The following is a 14,791-nucleotide window of genomic DNA, read 5'->3' as shown; positions in this document are numbered from 1 at the left end:
GCTATAACTCTTTCCTGGATTATAAAATCTGTTCAAATTTTGCTACATGAATTTACCCTCAAATAATTAGTCTACGTAAAAAAGTGCGCTTTAATTCTTTCTTTTCTTCAGGCTCTAGACTTGGTTATGGGCTTCAGCAGGAGGCCAAAATGCAAGCGTTTCACTCAAGTCCTCTCAGCATGGCAAAGACACTGCTAACAGAACAAGGAATGGGTATGAAGTCCTTGAGCCTTGGGCACCATAGGCACTACGGCACAGGGTGAAAGGCTCTCTAGGAATCAGTTTTGTTTGTAAAAGATAAACTCTGACTGTGAAGCCCAAAGACAGTCTTTCATACTCTGCAGAATAATGACACATCTCTTCTAAGCACAGTCATGTTGCACACAAACATGGACTTTCACCACCCTCCTGCATGCTTTTTGTTAAACCAGCTCTGTGCCTGCTCTCAAGGCACTACTTGCCCGGACAAGAACATATATATATATATACGTATACACACACACCAGCTAGTAAAACCCAGCTACTGCCACCATTACCAGAAGGAGGTCCCCTCCTCAGCATCTTATCATAGTCCAGTCAGAGTTCCACTTCAGTCCTCAAGCTTCACCGAAGCAGAAGAGTGCCCTTAGCACGAGTAAGTGAATAGGATTTGGGTAGCACCTAGGCCTGAGGTTGTCCCTTTGAAGGGTGATGTTTCAGCCTGGTAGAGCACCAGGCAGGCTAATTCGACCAGGAAACCAGCAGACAGATGAACTCAGGGAACAAACATTGCTGAGCTAACACTGAAGTAAGCCCGCTGAGGGTTTATACAGGTGGAGACCATCAAGCTGGGGTAACTGACCTATGGTCCTTCCTGTCCACAACTGTGGAAGAGGAGGATGGAGAATGTCTGATCTGACAGGAGATAAGAGAACAACTGGGTATTGTGGAGGAAAGCAAGAAAGATAAACACGGTTATCTAGCCAAAAGATGTCTGCATGCTTGTAGCGATATATAGCTATGTAACTGCATGAATGGTTTCTGCCCTGAGCCTGGCAGGGCTGATATACACAGCTGGAATTTGTATCCAGCCTCTGAGATACAAATATGACCTTCTCTGCACAATGAAGTGTCGCTGGTTGCACCAGAACTGGAGTCCGTGCCTTCATGTGCCACACACAACTACTGCTGACTTGCTGTAGTGCAATACCTTGCTGCAGGGCAGAGCAGTATTTCTAGTTTTTCGGCCTGGTTTGCTCCCAGTACCTGCTATACAAAACTAGCCAGTACCAGCTTGAACACCAAGAGATAAGTAGCAGGTATCTGGTGAAGTTCAGCGTACCTCAGACAACGGGGGAGCATAACAGACTGGAGATGCTATGAAAAGGCCATCAGGATGGTCAGGGGGCTGGAGCACATGATGTACAGTAACAGGCTGAGGGGCCTGGGTTTGTTCAGTCAGGCAGAGCCGGGGGATCTAACTGCAGTATTTCACTGCCTAAACGGGGAATTACAGTGAAGACAGGGCCAACCACTTCCCAGAGGTGCACACAGAAAGAAGATGAGGCAGCAGCCAGAGGCTGCAACACAGAAAATTCCAATTGGACACGAGAAATTTTAACCATGAGAGTGCTAAAGCACAGGAAAAGGTTGCCCAGAGGGTAACAAAATCCCTGCCTCTGAAGTTTTTCAAAACTTGACTGGCCCAAACCATGCACAACCTGCTTTAACTTTGATGTTAGCCCTGCTTTGAGCATGGAGTTGGACCAGATCATTTTCACCTGTCCCTTCCATTGAATTTTTCCCATGGTTACTAAAACTAGGACTGGAGCAGAGAAGGTTTGAAGAAGAATATGTGGAGGAACACTACTCCACAGTCAAAAACACACCGGAAAGTGGAGCTTCTGCCTGGAAACCTTACAGCACAGATCAGATCATAGTACCCGAACAGACTACGTGTGGGAAATCACTGGTTGAGTTTGCCTCTTTCCAGGAAAATTAGTATCTTGGCATCTAACTTGTCATTTATGAACCTCTAGGCCAGTGAAAGTCTTTTAATTATCCCCCTGCATTCTCTACCTCCTCCTCAGCCTTGACATAAGGCAAGTGATATGTGTCACACCTATTTGTTTACGGACACCAATCTCAGATGAGATTTTGTCTTCATATATTTGTAAGTTAACTGGACAGAATAAATAAAATTAAAAAAAAGAACAAAAAAGAAAGAATGTTTTATTTCAAATGCTGGTGTACATCCATATTGCACCTTACAGAAACACCCAAGAACAATACACATGCAGGGAGCTTTCCAATCCTCAGACATACACAATCCAGAACATGATACAGAAAGCAATGAACATGCACTTTTTTCTTATGATAAGCAGAACAGAAGTATTCAAATTAAACTGAAGTACAATCCCTACAAAGCAACACAATTTTAATTAGCTGCTGTGACCTAAGCAGTCAATTTTGTAGAACGTGGTTATTTAGCATCACATGTTGAATACTTAACTCAGGCCTCAGCTTCTACCAAGAAAGCTTCCCTGCTCCCTTAATCTTCTAAATACATCCAAAGGTAGAATCTAAACAGCTCTAGTAATGACTCCCTGCTGAGCCAGCTGGCTGCAGTACGAGGATTAACTCAAGTCCTGTCCTTCCCCCTTTCATCATGATTATTGGAGGTTCATAATATGTTCAGGAGCCTCTGGTGGAAGCACTTGGGTGGACAGGAACCAAAACAGCAATGCAAAAATAACTAAACAAGCAAACAAAAGACACCACTGAGCAGCCATTTTGTTTGGGGAAAGCCCCTCATTGTACAAATTAAAAACAATACCAGCAGTCCACATATACATGCTTTAAAGCCAGGAATTAAACAAAAAGAAGCAGCACCATAACTTTACGGAATCAGCTCTCAAAACAAGTTTAGTAGATGGGGCTAAAAAAACAGAATGAAGTTTCCATTACAGAAACTGCCTGCTGTTAGCTAACAGAAGGATCAAGAGCCACACCACTAGAAATTTTGCCTCATGACCGTTCCTACCCAAAATTGTGTCTCATGACTGTTCCTACCCAGCGTAAGAACCTGGACAGTTTGGTATAGACACCATATTTGCCTTTCTTTGCACATCCTTCTCCCCAGCTAACAATTCCAGTAACAAAATAAGTATCCTTATACCTGGTTACATGGGGGCCTCCGCTGTCTCCTTGACAAGCATCTTTTTGCTCTGTTTCATAACCAGCACAGAACATGTTTTCTGTTATCGCAAAGTTAGTGGATTGCTTGCAAGTGTTCCTATCAACATAAGGGACTTCAAGCACTTTCAGTTTTTTGGATAGTCGTCCACCTTCAAATTCACGCCCGAAGCCACTAACCATCCCAGATCTTTGGTTCATCAGAACTTCATTAGCAAAGTCTGCTTCTGGGAGACATGCTGCGACAATGTACTTGGAAAACACTATAGGTTCCTTCAGCTTTATTAAGGCTATGTCATTATCGTAAGTCTCGGCTACATATTTAGAGTGAACAAGTATTTTGTCCACAGTATGCATCGTTTCAGACTGCTCCTTCTTTTCTCTGTCCACTTCACCTGCACAAGATTATTAAAAGGGTCATTAATGTGGTGATAGTATAGGAAAATAAGAACAACCTTGATAAAGGAAGAGAGTAGTATACCCATTCCTAACACTGTGCCTAAGTCTTTGTATCATACAAATAAACTGTAAAAATGTATTGCAGTATTTATTAGCAGCACCTGTATCACTGAGTCCCAAGCTTTTGTCTAAAGATTTTTGTACCGGTTTACATAAAGGCATAAACTGATTCAGCTGAACTAATGCAACTTTGGATTGAAGCTCATACAGAGAAGAGAAACTGGTCTGGGTCAAGACTAAAACAGTGCAAATACAAAGTTGTGTTGATCTAGTATCATGCCTCAGAACTGAAGCAATCACAATTTCAGTTTGTTCCTTCTTCCTCTATTCAGTGTGTCAGCTTTCCTGAGTGTTCCTGCAGGAACAAACCCGTATGCTTCAGATGTGCCAGGAATGATAAGCTTTCTGAAGAAGCACTACTCTGATGAAACACAATGCTAGCCAACACTTCCAGAACATTTGTTCTTAATCACATCCAACTAGCTGGCAAAGAAGAAAGGGATGCACCATTATCACCTTTCACATCAGCTGCCCCTGTTTTTACAAGGCAGGATTCCCACAAAACAAAGAAATTAGACAAAGCAAAACAACAGTGAAAAAGTAATAAACGATGATAAATAAAGTAAGGACAGTGCATCTCACAGGAGATTTAGAGCACAGAGGATCAGTCTGCAACCCATGCCCAAATGTCACAGGAGTAAAATAAATAACCACTTACCAACGACAACTTTGATTTCTTTAGACTGGTTCATGCAATGAGCTGCAGTAAGTACAAAATTTTCATTCAAAATAGTGCCGCCGCAAAACTCTTCCCCTGCCTCGTTTAACAGAACAGCCTGTGAAAGAAAAAAAGGTGAGTGCAGAATTAAGAAAAGCAGTTTAACATCAGTGAGCTATAAACAGGTAATTGATTTCTCTTCACACTACATATATGCTTATTACTGCAACATGTACTGCCCTGCAGGTCTCTCGTAATATTGCATTCACGCACGTGTATCGTACAGATTGGCATGTAATGCTACAGAGTCTCAATTATGTTTATGTGAAGTAGATGTTTGGCTTCCATGTTACCTCACTTACAGTGCTTAGTAATATCTTTTAGGAAGCAGACACTGACTGAGTAGGGAGAGCACAGCCTCCAAATCACCCCATCCCTTGGACTTACCACCCCAAAGAATTACTGCCCAAGTTCTGATCCTGCTTGACCCCCTCTTAGTGTCCCAAATACAGGAACTCATTTTGGCTGGTACAAACTCAAGAGGAAAACTTAGATATGAAAGCATATTTGCAAAGTACAGGTGTTTTATCTGACATGCTCTCAAGTATTTTACCTAAATATACCTAAAGAAAACTGCTATCAGAGAGAACTGGAATATAACCTGCAAAAATGACACTGGTAGGACAGCATAACTCAAAAGCCCTCTCTGGTGACAAGTTAAGCAGCACCATTTAAAATTGTACAAAGTCTTTCATTTTGACATTTTAAGGCTGCAGTTTGCAGAACAGCACATCTAAGTGCCTATATTCACGCAATTCAGCTACCTCTAGCTACAAGTGACGTACTACAGGGGTAATGTTCAGAAGGCAACTGGATTAAATGAGCAATTGCATGCTTTTCCTCAGAAACACATTCTGCTTACACGCAGAGCACAAATGCCAGATTTACCTGCCATGGACATTCACCGAGCAGACACTCGTCACCACCCACTATCCTGGTAATCACATAGGGAGACTTGCTACTTGTTTCATTGCCGGGACCGAGGGTTGGGCTTTCTGTGGTAGTAACAATGTCCTCCTCCAAACTTGTTGCATTTGTGGGAGGGACATCTTGATCACTAGTTGCATTGCTATTATCAGCTGGTAAAATAACCGACCTTTTTTTTCTTTTCACAAAAACTTTTCCACAAGGATATTTTACTGTAAAGGCAAGAGTGTTGAAGTTAGAGACAGACAGAAACACCAGCACAAGAGGAAACTCCTTGACAACATCATCTCACAATAAATCAGTTGATGCATCTGTCCTGTTTTCAAAACACTAGCAAAACCTTGGCAGGTGCAGCAACGGAGGAAGACCAGGTGGTGTGAAAAACAAAAGCCATTTTGTAGTCCTAAAACTTGTGATAGGTTCAGTCTCTGGACAGTGTTCTCAAAGTATTTAAAATATCATCTTCAATTGTTTCCATTGCTATATTTATGTACCTGCTCTTACTAAAATGATGTTAATTAGGAAACAAAGTGGCTCATGACAGCAATTTATTATTAGTTATAAAGGATATAAAAACCACATAATGAATATATGCTTGACTTATCCCTCCCACAGGTTTGTTGAAATAAAACAAAAGTATACAAATGTAAATAGCATTAATCATAATTAATGTAATCAGTTACTATTTTACTAGGTTAACTGAAATCTGAAGTAGAAAAGTCTTTGTAAGATGCTATTTTATATGGTGCCTAAGTGTTTAAAGAAACGACACATAACTGCAATCACTTTTTTCCCCATCAACAGTGGAGTTTACTCAGGTAATTCTGTGAAAGGCACCTTGCAAAGGGTTTCAAATCAGCTAGATTTTGGTAAGTCCATCACATCACCTCACAAATGGAAGGCTTTGGAAATATGAATCAGTTGGGCCTCAGTGTTACGTCTACATAATGTAGAATACTGATGGTTCAAAAGACATTCTTTAACTGTGAAACAAGTCTCACCATAATTGCTATTAGTTTATTACATGGCTTCATACCTGATGAAACACAGCGTTTGCCATCCTCTGCTAGAACATACCCTTTTGCACAGGAACACAGAACATCCTTCCGTGTACTTTTTTTGATGCTGCAGAACTGCTCACAGTCACCGTTGTTTATTTTGCAGTACTTTGGTATGACTATAAAGGAGATGTTTGGAGAAAAGCTGTAAATAAACACTGACTTCACAGAAGATCTTGAAGTTCACCAAATTAAACTGCAGTGGTTAAACAGGATCTGTATCTCCATCCGTAAAACCCCTGAAGCACATCTTAGTTACAACACGAGTGGCTAACATTAGCTTATGCCTTACAAAGCAGTCATATCCACCGCATGAAACATACCGGCCAAGTCCACATGGGCCCAGTGGCCACGTCATGGTAAGCTTAAAAAAGCAGAGACAAAATAACCAGAAGAATTAATAAAACACTAGCAGAAAAGTCCAGATATTGGTAAATCCTCACATTTCCTCCCTCCTGCCTTAAAAAACTCAACTCCTCATCACTCCCCTCAGTCTTGTGCCTGAACTTCAGTTCCACGCCCTCCACTCTCACCTGGGCTACTAATACATGCTCCAATGACATCATTAGGGTAGTAGCTGTATGCCACAGAAGTGAGGCTTAGGAAGGATTCATATGCATAAAATGATTCCTTGAAAAGCTGAAAAGATCTCTGCATACTGAAAAATCTGTTTTCTTTGGTTCTTCCTGCTGTGAGATGAGCAGGGAGGCTGTACTTCTGAGCATGGAATCAAGACTCTTGGATATAAATTATAAGAATCCTATGCTTTTTAGTTTTATCATCATGTTTTGGGGCTTCAAGCTCATGCAAAAAGGTGCTGCCATAATTAAGAGGGCTTTCTTTGGAGCAAGTGTAACTTCAGAGGGTTCACTAACACTGTCCAGCTGCAGAACCACCAGGTCTTAGTGTTTCTGGCACTGTCCTCCACCTCACTGTTGACTGCTGTAAAGGAATGAAGCTGGGCTAATTAGCATTGATAATATACAGCTGTGGGCTGGCTTCAGGGGCTGCGGGTTGGCCGATGTAGATAAGGTGCAGGTGTGGCTGGTTCTGTTAAGGGGTTGAGAGCCGGTGAAGGGAGAGCAGCTGAGGAAGAAGCAAGAGAAGAGAGGGTGGGTCCTGGATGAGGCGAGAGAAGACAGCAGAGGGACTGGTATGAAGAGTGTGTTGGTATGAGGTGGCAAAGGACCTTGTTGTAGCTTGATAGTTTGGAGAGTGCTGTGACAGACGGCCATTCTATTTTACACATTTTTCCAAGAGGCAAATAAATCTGGTTAAGAAAGAGTTAACAGTCTCTGTTTCAGCTCCCTGGGAAAGTCATTGCCACAGGTCTCTAAAGAAGAAACCTACCAAATTCACAGTTCTTGCCTTGATAACCATCCAAGCATGAGCAAGTGTAGGAACCAATTCCATCTTTACATTGTCCACCATAGTGACAAGGATTTGAGCTGCACTGGTTCCCATCTACAAAAACAAACCAAAACCACAATCATTGTAAGAGTGTAAGCATTTCCAGCGAACTCTGAAGGGGTGTTAGTGTTAATAAGCAATCTTTCATCCTTCCTTTTAAAACATGTGTCCTGTGAGTTGCCACATTCCAGATGGAACAAACAGCATAAATGCAATCATTCCAAACCAGCAATGATTCATATACACATCCTCAGTTTTGCAATCTAGTTTTGGTGGCTACTGTATGACAGTGCGTACACAAGTCCTTTTCCGTAGGAAGTAATATATCATGGTCACTGTAAATTATGTGTACTCTGAAGGCTGTAAAAGCAGGCAGGACATTCCAAGTTGCAACTACTGCCTAAAGATACCAACCTTTTGGCCTCTTGCATTTCCCTACAATTTCTGCATAATAATGACAACTCAACTTTTATTTCTTTAAAGGTCACCTCATCCCTTGTGCATGTTTTTTGCCTGCAGTGCTGTTCACTTAAATAAAAAGACATCAGTATATTAGATAGACACAATAACAACAAAAAAGCTTTACTAAGCCCTGCTAAATTCATGTGTGTAGGCCAAATTCCTGTTTTGCGCTGCTTACAGTACCAACATTTTCTCATTGTATCCATTCAGGTATGAGCTTGAGTTTCAAAAAAGTAGCTCTTACCTCACACTTCTCACATCTATCCTCGGATGTCCCACATCTGAAAGGTAGTTCTGGAGCCCTTCTTCCCTTCTGTGATCGGGACAAAACTGTCTGACCTGACTCCAGGGCCCCGGCCACATGTACCTCACAAACTCAGTTACATGTAGGACTGTGAGGCTGCACTGTGTTTGGAGACATGTTCCATGCAGCAGCCCTTTCGCCCACCCCCACAAAGGTATCTCACTCCCGCATTGATGTTTGCTGCCACAATGTCTCTCCCACCTAGTCATCTGCTGTAACAAAGGTGTTCCCCCGTCACATGACCCTGCTGGGCAATTCTGCACTGTTCGATAAGAAAAGCAGGATACCCGGAGAAGTGATGCTCACTCAGTAATTCGTTGCTTTACATAACATGCTCTTCAAATTTCTGCATTTTACCACCTGTTCTGCCTCTGGAGCAGCTGAAAGAACAGCAATACCCACAGAGGAGGCAAGACGCAAGAAGTTGCTCATCCTAAGGATTCAGCTTGTGACCGTATCTGCTGCAGCTTTATCTGCCACAGGGAATGTCTGCTGGGGTTTATGTACTACCCCCACACCTCAACATCACTTCTGTACCTGCACATGGCCAAAACTAACAGCACTCCAAATGCTGTGTCTGCGTGGTCCACCATGGAGGCATTGAAGACTGATGTCCATCCTCAACAGAGGAAAAGCAAGACCACTATGTACCAAAAGGACAGACTCAAGGCCCGCAGCACAGCTCCTGGTTTCTGCCTCCTCTGCAGTGCCAAAGCACTCCATTCTGTAGTGGTTTTAGCTAAGCACCACCCTACTGTTAGAAACTGTACTTCTTTAGTTTTTCCCTACACTGTAGTTGCCACTGTGGTAACGGGTTTTACATCAATATTGCATAAAAGCATTGCAGAATCCCCTACTAAAAAAGGAAGCAAGAATGAATTGTTCTAGTAACTTGGCTGAGGGTGTCTGTGGTTTTCAACACTTCTGAACACCAACAAAGCATTCATGAACTGTGGTTTAAAACATATGGAATTGGCATTTCTGCTAAGAGCGCTGGCACTGATGTTCTGCCGCATGTATTCTCAGAAGAAAATGGTCTGAAAATTTCCACTCCTGTTCATTGTAACACTGACGCAGGCTTTGCTTGAAATTTCAGCCTGTAGGCTGCAGAGTGCATCCCCTGCTTAGAAGATTGTGAAACTCTGCATCTCCTTCGTGGCAACTGTCTTCAATTTACTGCAGGCTCCGAAATACAAAGCTGCGCTGTCTTTTGCCAGTGTTTTTGAGGTACTCCTCCTAATGCGCAAACTGGACACGTACATTCAGGAGAAAATGTTATCAAACACTAAAACATTAAAAATCTGTCCCTTCATAGTGATTACAAACACTAGAGCCCTAATAAATACAACTCAGACCTGACAACTCTATAATACAGGAATCAACAACACTCTGGCATGGCAGGTGACATAAAACTGGCAAGCATCTGTGTGATACAGTTTAATAACTTTGTGTTGGCTACGGCATTTAAGCATCACCCTCATCCATGACTCTTTGCATCTTGAATTCCCCCATCCAGGGCTGCCCTTCTGGAGGACAACTGACCATCAGAGTCATGCCCAGTTTCTGCTTCTCACTGTCTTTTGCGTGCAAAGGGCCACTATTCTTTTTTTTGAAAGGACAAAGATCACCCCAGCAATTGGAGGCAGTTGAACCTTGCCTTCAAATGGAGTGACTGAGTTCAAGCAACAGCATGGCAGTAAATCAGATTCCTTTTTCAGAGGAAACACAAAGAGAGGGTGTCCCACAGTGAAAAGAGAGGAAGCAAGGGAGCAGGAAGCGGTTACTTAAGAGGTGCATAGGTGCATCCTTTTTAACCTTGCAATAAGGAAGCTTAATTCTCTAAATAAAGGCAGAGTGTTTCTTACCTACATAGGTGTTCCAGAATTCCTCCTACAGGTAGGTGTGGTAAAAGGGGAATAAATGGAGACAGAAAAAGTTAGATGAGAATTACTGAATTCTTCAGAAAAATATTAGAGCTTTCATACAGAGGGTACTTGCAGCTAACAACTGTTAAAACAAATATTTAAGTTACAGGCACATAAAGTGCCTTGCAGCCTGGTATTATCATTCAATAAATTAAAACCATGTGATCCCTCTATAGGGCCCAGCTCTACAAAAACAAGTCTCATGCATTTTTCAGAAATATGTAAAACTCCTTAGAGATCTCCCCATGTGATTCAGTCAGCACAAGGCACTTGATTTCTTGCGCAACTGTATCTTTCCATCAGTTTTGACTGAATTTACTTACATTCCTGTAATGCCAAATTCTCAGTCTCCATCCTCCCCTAAAGTCCCATCAACCAGGACCTCAGAAACCCTGAGATTTAAAAATATTTTGTCTGATTTGTGTTCTTTCCCTCTGCACTGAGGACTGCAGGTATGCCATGTGTCCGAGACAGTCCTTTTCAGTGACAGCTGGTCACCAAGCAGAACAGGCGGTGCTGGTTCTGCTGTACACCACCCAACCTTTACGCTCTGAAGTACCCTGGCGATGCACCCATGACTCCCCACCCAGGTCATCTCAGGGCCACTCCAAGAACACTTTGGCCATCAAGTAATGCTAAAGTGAGATGGATCTGGCCTTAACTCCAGTTTCAGGGCTGTTCTTCACAGCCACATAGCTACAGCCCATGGTCCCAACTCCTCTCCACCACCAAGTCACTTCAAGTTTTCAAGTATCACCTTTTCTACTGACCCCAGTCCCCATAGCTGACTTATCTCTTTAACCCTTCCTTGAGTTTGGGAATAGATTGCATTTCTGTCTGAAGTCACACAGCCATCAGGGTAGGGCAGGTGACACAAGAGTCACATGTACAATCTTAATTCTGCGTGGGCAATTTAACATTAAGGCATGTAAGAACTGTCCAGAGTATACATTCTGTCAGTTCAGATACTGAAAAAGAGAGCCACAAAATAAGCACTGCAAAGCTGCTCGAGATAAGTTTGGAAACACTCTCCCATGAAGTTCCACATCAGCGTTTGCCTTCTCAACCTTCCCATGGACTCTCCACCAAAGAACTCTTGACCATAGTCATGACACTCAGCCACACCACCCAAACAGGGTAAACATGTTTCCAACATGAGTAGTACCAAAGCATTTAAAGGTCAAATACCTCACAATGGCAATTAAACAGATCAGAATAGGTAAAAGAATGGAGGCTTTAATATGGGCTGGCCTTGCAAGAACTAAATAAAGACTGCTACCATACGTTCACACCTTAGCAATTCCAACCACTGTTAAAACCGCTGTTCTTTGTGTTAAGTGATTGGGAGCAATTTGTGAGATTTAACACTCGGCTCGAAAGACCTTAATGCTAGTTTATAAACACGAAATACATAGACAGATGTTTCATATTAGTTCATCCTTACAGTTTTCTCCTGGTCTTCAAAGGCTTCTCTTGCTTCTTCTTTTGAGCAGCGCTCCTCATTACATTCTCTTTCAATATTCCCTTGCTTCATTTCCTCCAAAAAAGAGTTAGCACGTTTTGTTCTTTCCAAGAACTTGTCAGCATTTTCTTTCTTGATGAATACTAGACAATAAAGAAAATGATACAGGTGGCAGGTAACATTTGGTGGTGGTAAAGAGTCATTAGAAATAAATGAAGTAGAAATAAAACCAAACCAGACCCTTTCACCACTCTACCCACACACCGCATTACCTGTGAGGTTAGTCCTCACGCAGACTGATACATCTCAGGATCTCTCAGAGCAGTCTTTCTCTGAGAATCAGCAGCTCCAGGACAAGCTGTAGGCCTCCAAAATTCTCTCCTACCGTTTTTAGTCTTGAAAATCAGAACATGCAGCTTGCTGCTGAGGGCTTATATTTCCATTGCTCCTGCTCAAGACTTCAGTCTTAAACAGAATGACTTGCCCCGAATGCCAGGGAAACTGTGTTCCTTGATTTGGTTTTAAAGCCGACCACCAGGCAGTACCACCACCCGCTCCAGGGGCTTGTGGTGCACAAACTAAATGCCACATAAACTCAAGACGTAGTAATGTATCTACTGTCAGATGACAAAAGCCCATGTTTGAGTTCTTCTGCCCTTCACCTCCCCAAATCCCACTGTGTTCTCCTGGGGTCTTCCTTCCCTCTTAATACCACCTCCCAATTACCTGTAGAAATGTTTCTGCTTTATTAGTATGTGTACGGGTAGAGCCAAGGCAGCTGCTATCTAAGATTTAACAAAGAGCAGAAGTAAATGAATGTCAGTTTAGCAAGGAAGTACAGTCTGAGGTCAGTTTGTTGGTTTGGTTTATGTTTTAAAAGCTTGGTGTCGCAGAAGCCTAAAACCTGCTGCCTTCAAGTTCAAGATGCAGGTAGCTGTTGATTTAAAATGAAGGATCAGAGGCATTAAACTTAGCTCAGACACTTGGCTGTGTGAACAATATCGTTACCCTTCAGTAACTTCTGCACACATTACCAGACAGAAAAAACGGAAACAACACTGGATTTAATAAATTGCCAATTACCCTGTAAAAAGCCCATATTCTTGGGAGTTTGCAGAGTTTGGAAGCTGGCATTTAATTATGTTCTAAACATCTGGAATTTAAAGAGAAAAAATACTTTCCGATCACGGAGTGGAGTGTGGAAGACAGTGCTGCAAGTGGGACTTCAAGGCCAACAGCATACGCTCAGTGGGCAGCTCACATGTACCTCTGCAGTGCTCTTCGTGCAGCTCAATTCAGCAATAAATAAAGTTGCTGACAGTAATCACATACCCTAATATCCTCTAAGCGAACACAGGGAGGACTTACTCTGCTTTCACTGAAATTGGTGGATCAGCCATAGGGAGCCAAATTCTGCTTGTGATATTTCTGTTAAGCAATCCCATAGAGCCCATGCGTAATTTGAAGCCCCACTTATTCTGAAAAGGCTTCTCACACCAAGGCTTGCAGAAAGTGCGTGTAACTTGTAGCTCAGCAACTGTTAGTTCATTCACCCATTATCTTATTTGCCCTTAAATCCCTCTCTGTGGTGGCAGGAAAGTGACAGGACACAGCCGGTGGGGTTATCGCCTCTATATTCCTTTGCCTCCGCATCACCCGCGTAAGCGGATGTTTTCATAACCTTGAACCAGCTGACCAGTCTTCTGAGGCTGGTTGTTCTCCTTCCCAAGCCTTCCATCACGCTTCCTTCTTCAGAGGCATCAAGGACCAACAGGTGTGGGGCAGCTGAAGTAGGACGTTCCAGAAACGTGTGGAAGACCTCACGTTAAAGCCTGAGCGGGCTGACCCGCTGAAGGAAGAGTTAACGACTTTTGAAAAGCCACTTGCTGATCCTGCTTTGGACTTTGGTGTTGACCCTAGCGGCACAAACAGGGCGGCTGGCCGGATGGGCTCCCGGCTGTGCCCCAGCCCCTCCACGGCCAAGCACACCCCACCGAGCCTTGGCCGTGAGCACCTCAGCCTGCGAGGGCGGCCGTCCTGCCGCGGGGAGTGCCCGCCATCCATTCTGTGGGGTGAGGGGGGGTGGGGGGAAAGGGGAAGGCGCAGCAGCCCGGGAAAGCCCCCCGGGACGCAGCACCCCGGGGGCTCGGGCACCCGGAGGGTCCCATGGCAGCTCCCTGCCCCTGAGGCGGAGCTGTCCCGTCTTTCGGCGGCACGCGGGGGCTGCACAGGTGCAGACGAGCCCTTCGGCCGCTTCGCAAACCGAGCCCGCGGGGAAGCCGAGCCGTGGGGTGCCCTCCCCGGCCCCCGACGCTTCCCGCCGGCCGCAGCCCCCCGCGCAGCCCCCGGCCGGCGGGGCCGCAGGGCTCCCCCTCAGCGCCGCGGGGTGCGAGCCCCCGGCCCGCAGCGGCGACCGGCCACCTCCTCCCGCGTTCCCCCGGCAGCCCCCCCACAGGCTGTCAGGAGGGGGACCCCGGGCCCCCCCAAAATAAACAAGGCGCCGCCTTACCGCCTCCTTCAGCCCGGAGCTCGCCCGCCAGCGCCGCGCCGAGCAGAAGGAGCAGCAGGCGGCCGGCCATGGTGGCGCGGAGCCCCCCGCTGCTGCCTGCCCTGGGGAACTCGCCGCCACCCGGCGGGACGGGACGGGACGGACGGACCGGGACGGGAGCCGAAGCCTTCACCCCCCGGAGCGCGGAGAGACTGCGGCGGCGTTGCTTCACCCTGCCCAGAAATAGCGGAAGCGCCGGGGAAGGGGGCAAGCCGCCGCGGGATTTCTCAGCCGGGGGGGCGGCCTGATGATGAGGCCCTTCTTTATTTTTTTATTTTTTTTAA

The 14,791-nt window shown here is 44.6% G+C and overlaps 1 protein-coding gene across 1 annotated transcript; it reads right to left on the bottom strand.

Annotated features, from left to right (window-relative positions):
• Window positions 1-2,195: 2,195 nt before the first annotated feature.
• LOC308059269 (coagulation factor X) lies at window positions 2,196-14,683 on the bottom strand. The gene is made up of 8 exons (XM_080376337.1): window positions 14,469-14,683; window positions 11,942-12,102; window positions 10,438-10,462; window positions 7,747-7,860; window positions 6,375-6,515; window positions 5,300-5,550; window positions 4,352-4,469; window positions 2,196-3,569 (listed from the first exon to the last, which is right to left on the bottom strand). The coding sequence occupies exons 1-8, from the start codon at window positions 14,536-14,538 to the stop codon at window positions 3,019-3,021; spliced, it is 1,431 nt and encodes a 476-aa protein (XP_080232463.1). The 5' UTR covers window positions 14,539-14,683; the 3' UTR covers window positions 2,196-3,018.
• Between the last annotated feature and the right edge of the window lie 108 nt (window positions 14,684-14,791).

This window comes from Falco punctatus (genome assembly GCF_963210335.1).
Source record: "Falco punctatus genome assembly, chromosome: 2".
NCBI lineage: Eukaryota > Metazoa > Chordata > Aves > Falconiformes > Falconidae > Falco > Falco punctatus.
Note: the sequence above shows the minus strand (reverse complement) of the source record. Positions and strands in the feature narration are given on the sequence as shown.